Source organism: Nansenia antarctica, assembly GCF_963989245.1.
Source record: "Nansenia antarctica genome assembly, chromosome: 1".
Taxonomy (NCBI): domain Eukaryota; kingdom Metazoa; phylum Chordata; class Actinopteri; order Argentiniformes; family Microstomatidae; genus Nansenia; species Nansenia antarctica.
This window is the reverse complement of record NC_137674.1, coordinates 98,824,059-98,843,215: the sequence shown is the minus strand read 5'-3', so window position 1 is coordinate 98,843,215 and position 19,157 is coordinate 98,824,059. Positions and strand designations below refer to the sequence as shown.

The 19,157-nt window shown below is 46.5% G+C and overlaps 1 protein-coding gene across 1 annotated transcript; it reads right to left on the bottom strand.

The window, feature by feature from the left end:
• Window positions 1–8,941: 8,941 nt before the first annotated feature.
• lurap1 (leucine rich adaptor protein 1) lies at window positions 8,942–19,057 on the bottom strand (the record flags this gene model as incomplete). The annotated part of the gene is made up of 3 exons (XM_080541009.1): window positions 8,942–9,290; window positions 9,528–9,853; window positions 18,842–19,057. The coding sequence occupies 3 exons, from the start codon at window positions 19,055–19,057 to the stop codon at window positions 8,942–8,944; spliced, it is 891 nt and encodes a 296-aa protein (XP_080397135.1).
• Window positions 19,058–19,157: the final 100 nt, after the last annotated feature.

Below are 19,157 nucleotides of genomic sequence, written 5' to 3'. Positions count from 1 at the left end.
TACGAGAGTATAAGAACGTGTGTGTGTGTGTGTGTGTGTGTGTGTGTGTGTGTGTGTGTGTGTGTGTGACCATGATCCACGTCGGGCCAGGCGAGCACAACAAGACTCCAGTCGAGAGCTGAGGTTTTCTCTCACTGTGGTCTGAGAGGAGGATATCTGCGAGGGATGGGGGAAGCAGGCAGGCCACACTGGGTTAAGGGGTTTGGCCCAAGTAGAATGATGCAGTGGGGTTTTCCGTAGTATGTCCAAAACAAAGCTTAGAGCCCAGTCAGTGACTATGGAGCTGTGTCCCAGTGCCAGGTCTGTGGTCTGCTCTGAGGGGGGAACGGAGGTGGCCTGACTGGCCTGTGGTGTTATTTCTCCCCAGATTTGGACAAGTATGAGCCGTTTGGGGTTGTGATTGGCTTGACGTGGAGGGGGGGTTCTGGAGATTTGTGGTACAATGTGGCCTTCTGCCCCGTGTGGTCATCATTCTAACAATATCCTAAACCATGATGGAGATAGATCCACTGCACTATACAAATTTGTCCAAACTACGCAGTGAGCTTGAAACGTAACGTATTGGAGTGTGTCAACTGTGTGCATAGAGAATTAACGCATTAAAAGGGAAGTTTATCATGACCCATTTTCATATGTATTTCGGGTCCATCCATGATGCATACCGTCTAAAACTATCATCATTTCATGTGTATCATTGCTATCGAAACGCAAGATCTATGTTTACTTCTTATCAAATTTGAGAATTTGAGAGCAGCACACACTAGCTCTTCCGCTGTTCAATTGAAGGACCTCACGTGGGAGGGAGAGAGTTGTAGGATTACACTGGATTACAGGGTCAAATTCCTGTTAAATTGATATTTTATCACTATGTTAATAGAGTTCTTTTTGTCAATATATTAGATACAGTATTGTACAGTACACAAGGCTGGTGGAGGTATACATTGGAGGACAGGCTCATTGGCGGCATCTGTTGCCTGGGCCAATTTTGGGTGCTTCTTCACGTTCAGTGGTGGGTGGGCTTTGGGTTGGCTGGGGGCCTCAGGCCACCTGCTTTATACTGTTTAATTGATCAGTTTTCCAGTTTGCAACAGTCTCTAATTTTGTGTTGTCCTCTTTCTGCTTATACTGTACGTCCCAGGGGCTCTGAGCCCCTTAAAACGAGACTCCAGCTCCTGAATTCTTCCAGGCTGAATCTGTGTAATGCATGGAATTGAGGAGTGGTATCAAACATGTGTTTACAATCAGCCTGTCCTCCGAATTTCTGCCTTCACCAGCACAGTATGGAAGGTCCAGGGCACGCCCATTGTCTCTCTGTACAACAAAACTTTATAGAGCATTAGGATCATCTGGTGCTGATTTGTGTTAAACCAAAAATGTTTATGAGATTGGAGGATCTCCACCGCCTACCCCAGCAATAATGGGACCCCCACCTCCTCCCTCCCTACTTAGTCTACCCCAGCAGTATGCTCTCCTCCCCACCCTGTCCTGCCCTGTTGTCTACCGCAGTAGTAAGCTCTCGTCCCCACTGTTTCACTGGCCTTTTACAACCTCCCCCACGCCCCACTACAGGCCCGGGCTAAGTGTTAGGCTACCCACCACTGTGACGGCTGGGGGCTGGTGGTTACAATCCCAGGGTGCACCCTTGCTGACACACAAACACACACACACACACACACACACACACACACACACACATCGACACATGTCGACACACATACACAGACACACACACACAAACACGCGCACACACGCAGGCAGGCAGACACACACACACACACACACATCAAACCACCACCCACATGTGTTATTTAGTCACGCAAGTAATTCCAAACATTATCAGACACAACTGCTGTCTCCAGAGGCCAGACAGTTTAAAAAAAAAAAAATCTGTGAAAGTGACACCAAGCAGCCACAACAAAGCGGCCATGTGGTGGTCGACTAGCTTTCACCACGGCAACAATATGGTTCCATTTACCTCTAACCCTCAACGTCGGGTCGACAGCACGACGTCCTGGTTCTTACCCCACCTCTTTGTGTCTGCACAGCGGGCATGGTCACATCCATCCCTCTGTCTTAGCACCAACACACAGACAACACAGACAACACCACCCCCCAATAATCCAGAAAAATCCATAATCCAGAGAAAATATGATTTATGAACAGACAGACAAAGAGCAAAGAGGTAGTGATCAGATCAGACGGGCTGACGCCGTCTGTGCACTTAAAGCTCCACTAAAAGGAGAACGCCACCAAGGGAGCCTATAGCCCTGTAACCTCTGTTCAGATACAGGAAGAGAAGCTCAAATGGTTAACAGTACCATGGTTACAACCACCACACAACAAACCCATAGCCCAACACATACTGTACTGTATTACAAAGGCCTATACAATATCTCACCTCAAGTTAAGGTCCAGTACAAAAACAAACACATACAGTACACATCAGGGGGGGGGCTGGTGGAAGTAGACATCAGAGGACAGGTTCATTGTAATGCATGGAACGGAATTAGGAATGGTATCAGACACCATTCCTCATTCCGTTCCATGCAATATAATGACCACGTCCTCCGATCGCTACTTCCACCAGCCCCCCCCCTGATGCAGACCACAGGTTGAACGACAGGTGGGACTGGTTAGGGTGGAGGAGTGTTAGAGCACAATAAACTTCAGGAAAGGTTGATGGCAGAACTTTGACTCAAGAGAGCAACATTCCTCACTTCTGAGGCGCACAATGGCCTAAAAACAGGTTGAATCTTCAGTGAATCTTCCTTCCTTTACTGCAAACACACAACCATTCACCTTTCTACTATGAGATGAATGGTCAAATAGGTTGGGTGGAAGGGTTGGACCTTCGTTAATTATGTGTGCAGGGGAGGCTGGTGGAGGTAAAAATCGGAGGATGGGCTCATCATAATGCATGAAATGAAAACACATGTTTGATACTATTCCTCATTCCATCCCATGCATTACAATGAGCCTGTCCTTCTGATTTCTACCTCCACCAGCCTTCCCTGATGGACTGTTCTCACCGATGGGATCTGTAGTTCACCGATGGGATCCATGATAGCACCCTCTGCTCAAATCCAGCAGTGGACCTGGTGCTGCTCAGAATGGCCTCAGCAGCAGAGGCTCTAAGGGGAGGTTTGATAAATGCTTCTGATATACAGGAAAGTACTAATGGGTTTGCAGGGAGAATGGAGGATGGAGGGTGGTTGGGGGGGAGGGGGTGGGTGGTACAGGTGCTGGTTGGAGGGTATTGATTAGAGACAGTACAAGATGCTTTCTGAAAGCCCATTAAGAACAGTGGACAGAGACTCACATCTGCTGAGTAAGAAGGGCTTGAGGAGGATCTCTGTCTTGAGTGCTTTCTCTGGGGAGAAATATTTTAATGAAGTGCCAAATGTACCCATAAAACAGCCCTAGGGAACTGGGAGGTTTGACCATGGATGTTGTTGAGTTTGAGTTGTTTTCAGGCATAGATACAGTCAGGTAATTCAATTCAGGGGCCTCATTTATAAAAATGTACTTGAACGTCATCTTTAACTTGCACATAAGCACATTTTACTAAATGGACGTAAGCATTATTTAGGCTATTGTATGGTGTAATCATTCTAAATTGAGGCTTTAACACGCCTCAATTTAGAATGATTACACCATACAATAGCCTAATGGCATATAAAGGAAGACTGAAATACAATCATAAACATCAGTTCCCTTTAAATCTTGAATTAAACTCATTTTCTCAGCTGATCATAACATTGTTAATTTTATTACGAGCCACTTTCACTTCGCATTGATTACAGTAGGCATTAACGTGTTCCAGTATGCCTGTAATAACTCCCCATAACCAGTAGGTAATGTGTGTACGACAAGTCAAGTTTTCAACTCGCGTTGAAATTGTAGAAATCACTACTTTGACATGGTTTTCTATATGTACGCCACGGGTAAGATCAAATTGGATCCAAAGTACTTTCTATAAATGAGGCCCCAGGGTTAAGTTCATTGGTGGTACACACAGCAACTTTGAGGTCTGTTTTTTAAGAGAGAAATTCTTTACCAAGACAGGATTTTTTCAGTGACTGTATGAGTCTCTATGACAACAACGTACACAGGGAGTGTAGTCTACAAATTCCAGACTGTATCTATAAAATATTATAGTAATGTTAATCTTAGCTAAATTCAAGATAAGAAGAAAGACATGGGTGTAACATTTAAAATATCTTTAATCACTTTCATAAGCTTGCACATTTGCATACTGCATATAATTGTCAACACCAATGCACGTGTCAATCGTTAGATGTATTGTCTCAATTTCCGAAGGAAAAAAATATGTATTTCTGCAAAACATTGCAATACAAATAAAAACCTGTACCATGAAAACAAAACAGTATCTCCACTTACAAAGAGTAACATGTCAATTTCAGGATCCAGTGCATTTTAGTCAGTCTCAATGGCTTTTCTCCAATTTCTCCAAAGTTCTACCTAGAAGACCCTAAAAGGGTAGAACCCTCGGTGGAAAGGGTTCTACATGGCACCAAAATAAGTTCTTCAGGGTTCTCCCACAAGTACAGCTGAAGAACCCTTACGGAAGCCCTTTTTTCTACACTTAAGCCCAATGCACATGGCGTGCGATTTTGTCAACATTCGATTCTCAATTCACACCAATGAATGAATGAATGTGAACCATTCAAAACAATGGAATCGAATTCGGCGGTGCGACAAAATCGCACGCCGTGTGCATTGGCCTTTACACTTACAGTGTACACTTCTGATTTGGAGTCAATTCAGTTCACAGTTTGAAGACAGTGGGCCTAATTCACTTCACCGAACATGATTTCAGGACAAGAACAAAACACACACCCAAGGAGGGATGGCAGAAACAAAACAGTGAAGGAAAGGAAAGACTTGTCTCAACAACTCTTTTCTTTGAGGAACCGCCAGGTGCTTTGAGACCCACATGAACACTAGGATAATGCAGGGAACCAACAGCAGGAAACTGGAAGCGGAAGCTCTTTTCAACTCTATCCTGCGTGCCGCGCCGCACCGCTCGGCTCTCCAAGTTCCCCCCATTCCGGCCCTCAAATCCAGGGAAACGTAATTAGCCGGTCTCCCCCCCCCTTGGCCACTCAAAACACGGAACCCCAGCTTTAAGAAACGACCACGAGCGGCCAAAAGCCTCTTTACTGCCTCTCAGCTGGCTGCTACAGAGTGTGACTGGCTTTCTAATCCTGAATGTGCCCACGCCATGGTGGGGAGTGTGGGAAATATGCAGCCTGATGACAATGACTGTAATTCACTGTATTAAACTGTAATGGACCAAGACTAATTTCCTTTCCTTGGGTATAGTAGGGTAGTGAGTTGGACTTGTGATCGGCAGGTTGTGAGTTCAAATCCCGCCTGAAACCACACCACTACTAGTGTGCCCTTGAGTAAGGCACTTAGCCCTCAGTTACTCCAGGGGGAATGTCCCTGTAATTCGTAATTGTAAATCGCTTTGGATTAAAAGCGTCTGCTAAATGGCAAAATTATTTATTAATTAATTATTATTTTAGCCCAGGATAATGTTTGTAAATGAACTACAGTAAGCATTCACCCATGGCGCTGGCTTGTTTTAGAATAGCACAAAAACAATGTGCACAACATCTCTTTAGCAGCGAAAGACCAATACCGTATATTTTAAAAAAGCCTTGTTGGGTAGTGTTGCCATGGTAACTGATGGCATATCCGCTGGCTTATGTAATCACGCTGTGTTTGTCTGGTACCCAGAATAGATAATGGGCACTTGGCACCTGTGCCAAGGCAAATGTTACACAATGAGCTAAATAAGGCATTGACGTGAAACAAGCCTCAAATCAAATAGCTTAAACTGTCAGTGATTGATCCAGCTTAAATATTTGGAGCTCAATTCCGGATTCATTCTGTATTGTCTTGTGTAGAATACATCAGAAAATATAGTTCGCTAGTATGTTAAATCCTTTGAAAGATACTGTACTGTATGTATGTTTCTGTGTCATCTGACACGTTTGACGATTATGGTATAATAAAAAAAAATGTGTCTTTTTCATAAGGGTGGGCTAACAAAGGGAAAACACTGCCTCTTTGGCATGCAATGACTTTGTACCAGCCAACACATCTGTTTAAGTAAAAAATAATCCACATAACAGAGTCGCCATAGGCCTACTATACATCACGGAACAGTCATCTAACCACGGATGGTCTTTTACTTCATTTATTGGCATGCATATCCTATTTCTAACCACGGACTCAGAGAGAGAGAGAGAGAGAGACTGGTTCCTGCTCAGTGTTTCCGTGGTGCCATCCTTACTGTACCGTCTCACAGGGGGCTGGTCTGGACGTGTGTGTGTTGGCACTGACAGCATGTTTCCAGCAAGTCATTGTGGTGGTGGTGAAAATAACTGGATGAAAAAAAACATAGGCAGAGAGGAGGAGAAGGAGAAGAAAGAGAAAAACGCCACGATGCAGTTTCTAAGTGAGGGAGGAGGAGTGGGAGTGCCGGGCTGCGGGGTGTAGCTGGGCTTAGTAAAGTGAGACCTCATCTGAAACGTATTAACAAGCTGCGCTGATAGAGAGGAGTGCTGAGTGGCACAGAAACCCAGCCGTGCGAAGACATTACACAGGGAGGGCCTTGTTGAAGAATTAGAACTGAGTTCGTCAGAATTTTTTAACAGGGTCGTAAACAGAAACGACAACAACAACAGAACAAAAATAGTCCATTGAAAAATAGCCTACCACCTGATTTGTTATTCTGACAATGCATATCTTACTTACATGTAACACTGTACGCAGGGGAGGCTGGTGGAAGCAGAGATCACATGAATCCATTCCTCATTCCTCATCCATTCCATGGATTCCATGGGTTTCTACCTCCACAAGCCTCCCCTGCTGTGCGTATGATATAACCATGGTTATGCAATAGGGTGTCATATTATGGTCTCCCCTATCTATCAAACGAAATGCTCTGTTGTCATAGCAATGACATGACTAATAGCAATGGGGTAGGAGGGGGTGGTGGGGCGAGCAAATCCCATGATGATGAAGATTGGGGGTTCTGCTGAAGAACACTCCCCTGGGACCCCTCGGTTCTCTTCCAAATCTGACAGACCAGCTGCGCACACACACACACACACACACACACACACACACACACACACACAATCACTCTCTCCTGTTAGTAGTCTTGGCAACCTCTGCCTTGAAGTGGAGACATTATTAGTTTTCAGTGGTGGCAGTTCTGTGGGAACGGACGCTGTTGATAACACAGTATAAAAGGCTTCCAGGAACAATGCTTATCCCCTCTGATGATTCTATTAAGCTTCTCAGACATTATTGTCACGATTTAACCAATAAAACACTCAGCCCATCACATGCAAAATTCAACATTCATTGCACAGGGGAAGAACAGAGAGAGATGACAGGGCTCATTAAGACACAGAAGTGGAGGACTGACATAGGCAGAATCACTCATTTAAGAATCCAGATTATCATAACAACAGTGCAGTCATTTTGGGAGAGAAAATACAGGCATATTTAGTTTCGGTATGCATACTCGAATCACAACAACGAATGCTTTTTTTTCCTAAATTAATTTCATAATCCCAAAAAGAACAACAATAATACTCAGCCATTATTTGGATATTTCTACAACAACCATCCACACAAGTACCTGATGTACAGAATAACTGTATTGTAATTCACTGATTATACATATTGCAAGTGATTGGTTAAGTAGGCATCAGCTCCAAACACAGCCACAACAACACAGGTGTGCAAACAGGACAGTAGGGGCAGTCTAGAATGAGAGCTAAATAGCATTAGTGACACCAATGGTCTCCCTATAGGCTATGCTAAGATGTTACAGTATATCTATGGTAGATGCTAAGTGGTTGAGATGACCCTACTCTAAACTCTAACCCTAACCGTAAACCCTAACCTTTAACACTAAGCCTAACCCTTGCCCTTAACCATGACCCTACCCTAAAACACAACCATAACACCGTAGCTTAGCTTAACCGTTTTAAATTCAAATAGTGCTGATCAGAGGAAAAAAACACCTTACACCTCAGAATACTCTTTTGTATACTTAGTTACTTTTGAGAAAACTGTAATTATGAAATCAGGACTTTTTGTAAACTGTCTGAGAATGCGTTGCATATCATGGAGACGCTACACGCAGTATTCAAAACTCCCATTCGATTATTTATTTTAAATGTATTATTTCTCATTGCGTCTATTAGAATTATTACGGTGAAGATAGCTGGCATTGCCCCAATTGTAGCAATTGTAGCAATTTTTGTACATGCGAATTGAGGCCCACCGTCTACTAACCGGCTGAAAGTCTAGACAACAAAGAGGAAGAAGACTGGTGATTGGCTCTCTGGTTCTCAACATGAACAAACTCTCAGGTAATTAGAACTTTTGCATTGCAGATCTTTTGCTAATACTCAACAGACTTGTATAGTAGGAATGATTCAGTTTAGTTAGTAGGGGCGTACAATCTTTTTGGCCTTATGAAACTGATGGGATCGATTAACAAAACTTTGGTCATTAGTGTAACTAGCTTCTACTGATGGAAGTGATTGTAACATAACATATTTATCTTTTTTGGAAACGGCTATTTTTAATGCATAGTATTCTGGAGGGGCATATTATTTGATATACATTATAAAAAACAAACACGATTTAGTAACAGTTCTCTTCACTGTGCTTTAATCCCTAATACTGACATCAATGTTTCCTTGTAGAAAGTTAGTGCAGTCACGTACAAACACATGTAATGATGTTGTGTGTTTCAACTGTGGAATATTCCACAACGGCAAATCCTAATGAAATCGTGCAACCAATCAGAACAACAACAGTCCCAGACTGGGGGGGGGGGGGGGGTTCAAGAGCCTCTTTAAGCACCTACGATATTACATCCTTCTCATAAAAATGTCACATCATCTTGTGACTGCACCCATCGCCAGTGCGCGTCATACTCCAGATGCATCTTGCCATTCATCTTGCACCCGTCCAGATCTATCTTGCCGTTCTTGTACGGTTTGAGTTTGGGGCTCTGGCTCTTCCCCAGCTTCTCAGCCAAACAGGCCCGGGCCGACTCCGGGCCCCCGTCTTGCCTGGTTGCTTTCTCCCCTACACCGTTGCTCTTAATGGGCTGCGTTATCTGGGCGGGGTCTTTGGCGATGGTGTTTCCCTTCACTTCCTCTGTGGCCTTAGTCCAAATGGGAAACTCCTCTTTGAGGCATTCAGACTTAACTTGAGGAGAGCCAGGTCTGACCCCTACCCCTTTCCCGACACCAGCCCCAGCCCCAGCCCCAGCCCCAGTCCCAACCTTTGCTCCACCCCCACCTCCACCTCCACCTCCAGCCCTGGCCCCAACCTTTGCTTCACCAACGACCCCAGCCCTCACCACAGCCCCTGCCCCAACCTTCGCTCCAGACCCTGCCCCTGCCCCGGCCTTAACCCCAGCCCTCGCCCCAACCCCAGCCGCAGCCCCTCCCCCGGTCCGGCTGGATGTCTCCATGCCCAGAGGCGTGGAGCAGAGCACAGACTCCAAGCTGGAGGGGCCGTACTCGTCCATGTCGTCGGCCAGCGTGTCCAGGTAGCTGCCAATGGAGATGTTGTCCAGCTTGTCGTTGGGGTCCTGCAGGCTGCTCCAGCTGCCCCTCCAGGAGGTGTCGGGACCCTCTCCCAGGCTGTACTGGCTGCTGGTCAGGCTGCTGCAGCGGCTGGTCAGGGTGCTCCGCTCCTCCATCAGCCACTTCACCGCCTCGATGCCCTCGTGCACGGCCAGCAGCTGGTGGAGGATCTTCACGTCTACAGACCGCAGGTGGGCCTGAAGGAGCAGAGCGGAGGGGAGAGGAGGGTGGAGGGGATGGGATGGGATGGAGGAGAAGAGAGAGGGGAAGGGATGGGAGGAAAGACAGGGATGGAGGGAGAGACGTTTGAGGAAGGGAGTAGAAGATTGAGGAAGAGAGAGAGATAGTTAAGGATGGACGGATATGGGGACAAGGACAGAGGAGAGGAGGACGGAGAGAAAACAGAGGAGTTGAAATGAGGAGAGAGAAGGGGGTGTAGAAGAAGAGGGTCAGGAAAATGAGTGGTCAGGGAAAATAAAGTGTTATGTTGGTAGATGACAGAAGAGAGGAGAAATGTGTAAAACAGAATGGAACATAAAGAGGATTAGTATAGTGGTTATAGGGTGGAGGTGGGGGGAGGGGAGGATAGGAAGATGGATTTGAGGGGGAAAGAAAAAGAAAGCACGATTACGTTTCATTCTTCATCATTCTATAAATCTATCTGCCAAAAGCAGTAAATTGTGAAAGTGGTGTCTGTTTATGAGTCAATTCGTGGAAAAGAAATGAACGTTGTAATTACTCAAAGTAAGTAGGGGGCACTGTTTATTAATGTGTGTGTGTGTGTGTGTCTGTGAGTGTGTGTGTGTGTGTGTGTGTATGTGAGTGTGTGTGTGTGTGGGGGGGGGGGGGGGTTGAAAAAGCTAAATGGAGAATGAACAGCAAAAACACTGCGGTCATGGAAAATCCCCTAGAACGCATTAGCAGAGATGTGCACCCGCGGGGAGAGAGCCAGGAGGTAATATACTGTATGGTATTGAGATTCATGGCTCAGCTTGACAACATCCATCCCTCTCTGCAGATAAGCTGTGTCTGCCTCTCTCTCTCCTCTCTCTCTCTTCTCTCTCCGCTCCATCCCTCCCTCTCTCTCTCTCTCTGTCTGCAGGCTCTCCAAGGTATACAGTGTTTCCTGGAGTGGCCCCAGGGACAGCAGAATAGCTGCCGACAGGATACACCACACTCTCAGGATGCAGCGTTAGCTTCTCTCCTACACCAGGCGTAGCGTCCCGTAGCTCAAGAGATTTCCGAGCCGGCCACAATGAGATGAACACGCCTAAAGCGCAAAGGTCTTTGCCCTCTGACCTTTCGCTGACTTTGTGTACCCCCCCTGTCCCCCTTGCGCCCCCCCTCCCCCGTGCACCACCACGTGACCCTGCAGGTCAAGTCAATAAAGTATCCGAGTGGAACCTATAGATTGATCTATCCTACCACTCTCCATAACTCCTCCTCCACTGCATATTGTTTAATGTCTGTGCTTTATCGTTTCTGGATGCGTCAGTGTGATCCATACATCTGGCTATGGATTGGTCACAGCCATTATTCTCTGTTACTTATGCATCATAAAAGGCCGGAGTCAGCCCGCAATGGCGCAGCGGTCTAAGCATTAGCCTCTAGTGCAAGCTGCCCACCGGGGACTGGGATCGAATCCCGGTCTCGCCAGACCCGGATATGGCCGGGGCTCACAGGGAGCGGCATATTGAGCGGCCGCTCCCAAGGGGGGTATAGGACTATTTCCGGACAAGGATCCGTCGCGCAACACCGCCCCCGTCTGGTGCTGGAGTAACGGTGTCGGGCTTGAGGAGCCAGACAGCTAGTCTGCCTGGCGATCTCCTCTGGGGCTGCCGGCCACGGGGTCGTGCGGCGGATCCTACGCAATAGGCAGGGGATATGTGGATGCTAGGTTGGGTTCAATTGGATACCAAATTGGGTGAAAAAGGGATAAAATCAGAAAAAATAAATAAAATTAAAAATTAAAAAAAAATTAAAAAAAAATAAATAAATAAAAGGCCGGAGTCACAGACTGGAGTTAAGCCTGGTCCTGGACTAAAGTCACACTTTCAATGTACAATCTCCATTGAAGATGCTTTTCAGTCTAGGATTAGGCAGTAAAAAAGGTAATTTGTCCCCACAGTGAGACACTGATAGATTTGAACATACAGTATATTTATCTTTTTTAGGAAATGGCTATTTTCTCTCTGGTTCTGTATTGTCTGTGAGAATGCATAGTATTGTAGAGGGGAAAATTGTTGGATCTTGGTATATGAGTAAAAAACAAACACGATTTAGTAAAAAGACCTCGTGACCTCCTGTGCTTGTAGCCCTGGTAAACAAACGCGTGTGTCTGAAACCATTCCGTTTCATTTCGTTCAATGCATTTACGATGAGGCCTGTCCACTGATTTCTACCTCCACCAGTCACCCCTGAATTTGAAGGCAAACAGAGGTAGAGGAGCAACTGCTGTATAACAGAGAACAAAGACATTTCATCACACAGTCTTGTTGTACTGGGTGAGTGAGTGTCCTCTGAGTGAACCACTCTCTCCATCCTGGGGAACAATGCAATTGGTAATGCGTGGACTGGAATGAGGAACCACATCAAACATGTGTTCCTTATTACATTCCATGCATTTACAATGAGCCCCGTCCTCTAATTTCTCCATTCACCAGCCTTCCCTGACTCTAGACCCACTACTGCATCAGCCTCCACTGGGTGTGATACTGATAAAGACTTCTGTTGCGATCCAACACATTGTTGGAGTGTGGTGTGGTGCAGCGATAAAGCACAGGGGAAGCTTCATATACCACCGCTGGACTTCTTTCTATCCTTGTACTATTTTGTACAGCGCTTACAATGGCTTTTGGGAGGATGTGCATACATAAATGGTAAATGGACTGCACTTATATAGCGCCTTATTCCAAAGTGCTTTACAATGGCCTCTCATTCACCCATTCACACACACATTCACACAACGCTGGCGGCAAGCCACCATGCGAGGCGCCAGGCCGCTCATTGGGAGCAATTTGGGGTTCGGTGTCTTGACGCATGGCCAGTTGGGGATCGAACCGCCGAACTTGTGATCATTAAACGCCGGTTCTACCTCCTGAGCCACAGCCGCCCCATATCACTTTCATATTTTGACCCTCTCCGATCCAAACGTCTAAATCGCTCCCTTCCCTGTATGGCGCCCTACAGGCGATGACAGGAGATGAGGCGAGGGAGAGCTGAGGAGAGCGGAGGAGCAGGATCTTTCTGAGAAAGCAGAGCTGGAGGGGAGGGGGGGAGCAGCAGAGGAGGCAGGAGAAAGCACACCACAGCACCCAGTAAATGAGGTAGCAAGAGTTCTGCTGATGCCAGTCACACTGTACGCTCTGGTTTAATGAGTTACCCTGGCACTGAGCACACAAATCACAAGACAAAAGACCAACAGGGAGGGAGAGGGAAGGGAGGAGGGAATGAGTGAGGGGGGGGGGGGCAGGGAGAGAGAGACACACACACATACACACACACACACGCACACACATAGAGAGAGAGAGAGAGAGAGAGAGAGAGAGAGAGAGAGACAGAGAGACAGAGAGAGAGAATACTCTCTCTGCTGGCCTGGAGGTGGGAAAAAATAACAAGAGAACCTGGAGATCTGCATCTATAAATGTACCAGACGGGTTCTACTCACAACAAGCACATTCAACACGTCAGAGGAACAAAGGAGCGTGGGATAGAGAGGGGAAACAGATTGAGAGAAGAGAGCAAAGTGAGAGGATAAAGATTGCTCTTCGTTTTCTTCATGCTGTAGATGTTGCTGTTGCAGGAATGTGTCTAGCGACCTGGGTTATAGCTGACCGCAGGGTTGGGGTTGGGTTAGGTTTGGGGTTGGGGTTGGGGTTGGGGTTGGGGTTGGGGTTTGGTCTGGCACAGCGTCATGGAGCTGAGCGCCTAATGAGCATGGTTGTAAACAGATTCCCAAGGCTCAGCGCTGAGGTGGCAGGGGCTCCTGCTGACAGGGCGGCTGTGTACTACACCCGTCTGGGGGCTGGTCTGGGCCTGTCTACGTGTGGCGGAGTCGATTCGGAATCACGCTCTCATGATGAGGTAGGCCTGTCTGCGACTTCTAGTCCAGATAGGGCCCTTGTACCATGAGGATGTCCTCTTGGTATAACTGTTCACGTCTGTGGCATCCATGCGAGAGGTCCCTGGTCCTCGTTTGAAAGCCCTGCTAGTTACATGGCTCTCTGTATGCCTATTGGTATGTCTCATAAACATGCCAGTTGATAATGATAATGTTTTATTCACCATGCAGTCAATTCAATCACTTGTTGAAATGTTGTATTTTTATGCTCTAGGCACAGGGTCAGCCATAGTCAGCGTCCCTGGAGCAATTAGGGGTTAAGTGCTTTGCTCAAGGACACATGCAGCTCCCTCCTAAGGCGGGGATCAAACCAGCGACCTTCCGATTACTAGCCGGGCTCTCGAGCCGCTAGGCTACCGCCTTCCCCATAAGATCACCTCAGTGAATCTCTATGTACATGTACACACATCCACACACACACACACACACACACACACACACACATCCATTGACATGCTTGTCTGTCCTAATGTAATGTCTGTCTGTAAGGCTGCCATACTAAAGGCCATGCAGTCTACCATGTGAGGGCGGATGAGGGTGTGTGCGTGTACAGTATGTGTGTGTGTGTGTGGGGGGGGGGATGGAGGGATGGGGGAAGCCAGCCCTGAGCAGCCTGGAGGATGGAGGAGTTTGTTTTCACAGCCAAAAAAGATTCCTGTTTTTTCCGACTGAGGCGCCGGGCCAGACACCTCCCGGCTAATCCGTGGGATTTCGGAGAGCTCCTATTCCTCTCTCTGGCATCTGGGCTGCATAGCATCCACTCTAGTATTAGTCTTAGAATACAATCCTGTGTGTGTGTGTGTGTGTGAAATTCTTTCACTAAAAATAACAATCACTGTCTCACTTAAACCTCTGAGCGAATGTTGTGCTTGCAGCACATTATATTCTAGTATCATCGACCCTCCGGCGTGAAATGACTATCGAGGCTAGATCGATAGCAGCAGTCGCTCACTTCTTGGCACGTTCGTTTATCAGCCGAGTGGCAGGGATAAAAGGGCTTTGAGGGATAGGAGACTTTGAGGGGGAAAAAACCGTCAGCTCTTACTGGAAGACAAGACCAGATATTCATGAGCTTGATGCGCCATTTCACCAAGCTGAAGACCTGAACACCTTTTGGTCTTTTACATTCACTGTCTGCCATTTGGGGGTGTTTCGCTTGGCACCAGGCACAGTGTCACATGCACACCCCCTTCAACCCATCCATATGTATGCCATGTACTCACCCCCCAAAACACGCATGCACACACACACACACACACACACACACACACACACACGCAAACAAAGAGTGTGTTATCATTAGTGTGAGAGCACACACAGCTGATGCCATACGTCAGTGGGCCCCAGCCAGACTCTCCCATGTTGAGAACAGTCTCACAATGTCACACACTGCAAACAGCCTCCGTGACCAGACTGCTGCAATCCTGCAGGAAATAAATAACACTCTCTCACTGAAATGTCCCTCTCTCCCACCGCCCCCCGCCCCACACACACGCAGGCTCACACACACACACACACACACACACACACACACACACACACACACTCAGACACATACACAAACAAACACAAACAAACACACAGGCACAGGAACACACACACACACCTGGCTATATCTGTTTTTACCACTGTGTTGAACAAGATAATATCTTGTTCATCTTCTCTATCTATCTTCTCTTATACGGACTATACAGTATCCTATACTGTATCCTTGAGCTCTCTCTCTCTCTCTCTCTCTCTCTATAAAGGCTTCACCGAAAAGAAGTCCACAGATTAACACCTACTCGCTTACTTGGAATCTTCAGTCAACCTAGACTCTCTCTCTGTATACTGTGTTTCCTGCTGTAGTGTCTCTCTCTCTTTCTCTTGCATTGTTCCCTTCATCTCTGTTAAGACCAGTAGCTCAGAGACAGGCCAGATCTTTCTCCACAGCCTCCCTTCTGACCTCTATCTGTCTACACACTGTCACTCTCTCTCTCTCTCTCTCTCTCTCTCTCTCTCTCTCTCTCTCTCTCTCTCTCTCTCTCTCTCTCTTTCCATCTCTTCTCCTTCTTATCCTGGAAGACCAGTAGCTAGAGAGAGAAAGAGAGAGAGATAGATAGAGAGAGAAAGAAAGAGAGAGAGAGTGAAGGGAAAGAGAGAGACAGAGAGAGAGAAAGAGAAAGGGAGATAGAGAGACCTCTCTCCACAGCCCTCCTGTTCCATCTGCCTGCTCTCTGTCCCCCATGACTTCCATCTGTGCAGTGGTGAGAGCCAGCGTGAGTCATACCCCGCGCTACGACACTGAGCGACGTCCATCACTACATCTGCCCTTTAAAGGACACATACAGGTGGCGGACGTGACACTGCAAAGAAGTGTGTGTGGAGTTCCAGACTGAAGCCAAACAGCCAGCTGTCTGATAGAGGGTCAGTCTGTCTATGTGTGTGTGTGTGTGTGTGTGTGTGTGTGTGTGTGTGTGTGTGTGTGCGTGCGTGCGTGCGTGTGTGTGTGTGTGTGTGCATGTGCACGTGTGTCTGCGTCTTCCTCCAAAAAGAGAGATGGTGTCCTGTCTTTGAGGAGTGTTGATTTAGCTCAATAAATCAGGTTATACCCCGTGAAGAAACAAACAGCAGGCAGACAGGCAGCGCTCAGACAGCAGTCAGTAGACAGTACTGTAGCAGTCCCAGACCCTGAAGAGAGTACTGTGTGTCTTTGTCTGTCCTCACCTTGCAGCGCGTCACAGTCTGCCCCAGCAAAGACATTATCAGGATAGACAGGCCAGATGTCACAGCTGAGAACATAACCGCCAAAAGCCGCTCAAGTAAACAAGCTCTGCCTGTCTCTCTCTGTCTCTCTCTCTCTGTCTCTCTCTCTCTCTGTCTCTCTCTCTCTCTCTCTCTCTCTCTCTCTCTCTCTCTCTCTGTCTCTCTCTCTCTCTGTCTCTCTCTCTCTCTCTCTGTCTCTCTCTCTCTCTCTCTCTCTCTCTCTCTCTCTCTCGGGCATCATGGCAATCGCGGAATAATAGGATGTTCATTACAAATTAATTATCTGATGACTTTAGGGGAGTAACAATAAACCAATGTTATTAATAATAACCCTGTTGTGACTAATGTCTTGAGAGAAAAACACACTTCCTGAGAATGGAATGCAAATATTTATCAAGTGGTATTCTCTTACTGTCCAAGCTAGCCTCTCAATGACCTCCAAACAGACAGATGCTTCTGTCCTTTATCTCTGTGGGATAGAGTCTCTTTCTCATACCCCCCCCCCCCCCCATCTCTCTGTCTTTACTGCCTTTTGTGTTGTGTGTGTGTGTGTGTGTGTGTGTGTGTGTGTGTGTGTGTGTGTGTGTGTATGTGTGTGTGTGTGTGTGTGTGTGTGTGTGTGTGTGTATGTGTGGTGTGTGTGTGTGTGTGTACATGCATGTAAGCGTAATTCTGATGAGAGCGCAATGTTCAGTAGGCCTACCCCCTCCTTCTGCACTCCTGCTAACCACCATCACTCACAGAGATTAAATGTAGGGCCTCCAGGGACACAGAGCCTCCTAAGTCCGGCCCAGCCCGGCCCAGCCTGGCCCAGCCCAGCCCAGCCTTGAGCTGGCTGACTCACTTAATCACTGGAGCCTCCAGCGTTTGCCTCTTCCCAGGCCCAAGCAGGGCTGATGAATGGGGGTGGGATGCAAACAAATCAAGCGGTCGTTATGTGATTCTGGCCACTCAGAGATTTATGACACCATTGATTGCCCCCCCTAACCCAAAAGCTTCCTCAATTAAACTGTATAAGCTCCATTCCACTGTGACAATAAGAGAACATGTGGATGAAATTGGATTTGGACTTCTACTTGGCCCTCTACTGCCTTTAAATCATAGGTTATTATGGCATTGTTTACTTAACAGTTTTTCTTTTTTCTTTGCTAGCCTCTTGAGGGTTGTCCATGATGATCAGTGAAGATGGCAAAACAACTTGTTCATGGAACCTTTAAACAAGGGCCATCCGTGTTGCTGTTTTACAACCCAAACCAATGTGACCAAACAGGAATCATGTTGGTCTCTGTGATCATCCATCCTTTCGGAAGACATATTAGTCGTGGCCGTTCGCGTAAAACAGTTCCAAGGCGATGCGTCACTGTGCTGTCGCCACAACCAAAGCCACCACGGAGCGCCGGTCTCTGCCAAAAGAAGACATCTGTGCACGAGAGGAAAAACAACAAGCCTGGAGCGGCTCCGCTTGAGATATGTTGATGCACTAAGCTTACGGCGGAAGACGATCTGTTATGATAAACCAGGAATTCATCAAAGACAGGGCTTATTGTCCAATCGTGACGTTAGAATTACAAGGTTCTATCTCCATTTTTGTCAAAATTGAGTTTTTTTACATAATCTGATCCATTAGGTGTTTATTAATGCCTGTGTGGTGTTATTTTTTAAATGTTGACATTTTTGAGTTAGTAAGTCATAAAATACAAAGGTTCCATCTCACAAAACATAATGGAATGTAAAAACGTTGACGCTCAATATCTCTGAACTACCCTAAACGGAGATAGAACCTTATCATTCTAAGGTCACGAGATTATACATGAAATACCAGTTTTTACAATATAACCTGCCGTTTCAGTAGGCCTGGGGAGTCTTAAATCTATGTAAACAACAGCATGTTGACATGAGGCATACATTCATATTGTCGGTCTGCCATGATCTTATTATTGTGGACTGAAAGGGGAGTCGCAGATACACATCGGACGATGGAAATGCATTGGGGAGACAAAGCCAATTTATCCCCTAATCTCCTATAGCAACCAAGCCACCTGCCGCGGTTGGCACGGGGAGCATGGCTGAATTATTGATTGGATGCCAATTATTTGTTGTATCGTTGATGTTAGGATGTGAAAATAAACCTTTATCTTGCTCACTGGTGATTAACCTACTTTTATAAATAGTCTACCTTTATCTTGCTCACTGGTGATTAACCTACATTTATAAATAGTCTACCTTCAAAGTGTCACTAGAGGAAATTCATCTTGAAAATGTCTTGATCACAACAAACAAACAAACAAACAAAACATTACCATATTAAAACCAAACTTACCATTTCGACTTTTAATTTTCGGATCTTCTCATCGAGGCTCTTCCTTCCCGTGTCACGGTCTTTGGTCTCCTGTGAATTCAACTTGCCATGATCTCCCCGGTGAGAAGACGCCTCTTCCCGCATCCACTTGAGCAAACCCTCCGGTGTCTTCCGTCCGATTTTGACCTCTAAATCTTTTAAATCTGGAACAGAGTCGTGGACAGTGCCTTCATCCATAATGTTTATTTTCTGCGTCAATTCAAAAGTACAGTACGTCTTCTTGCTTCTTGAATATCCGTGACTGTCAAACTGCAGCAACCTCTAATTGCAGTGTCTG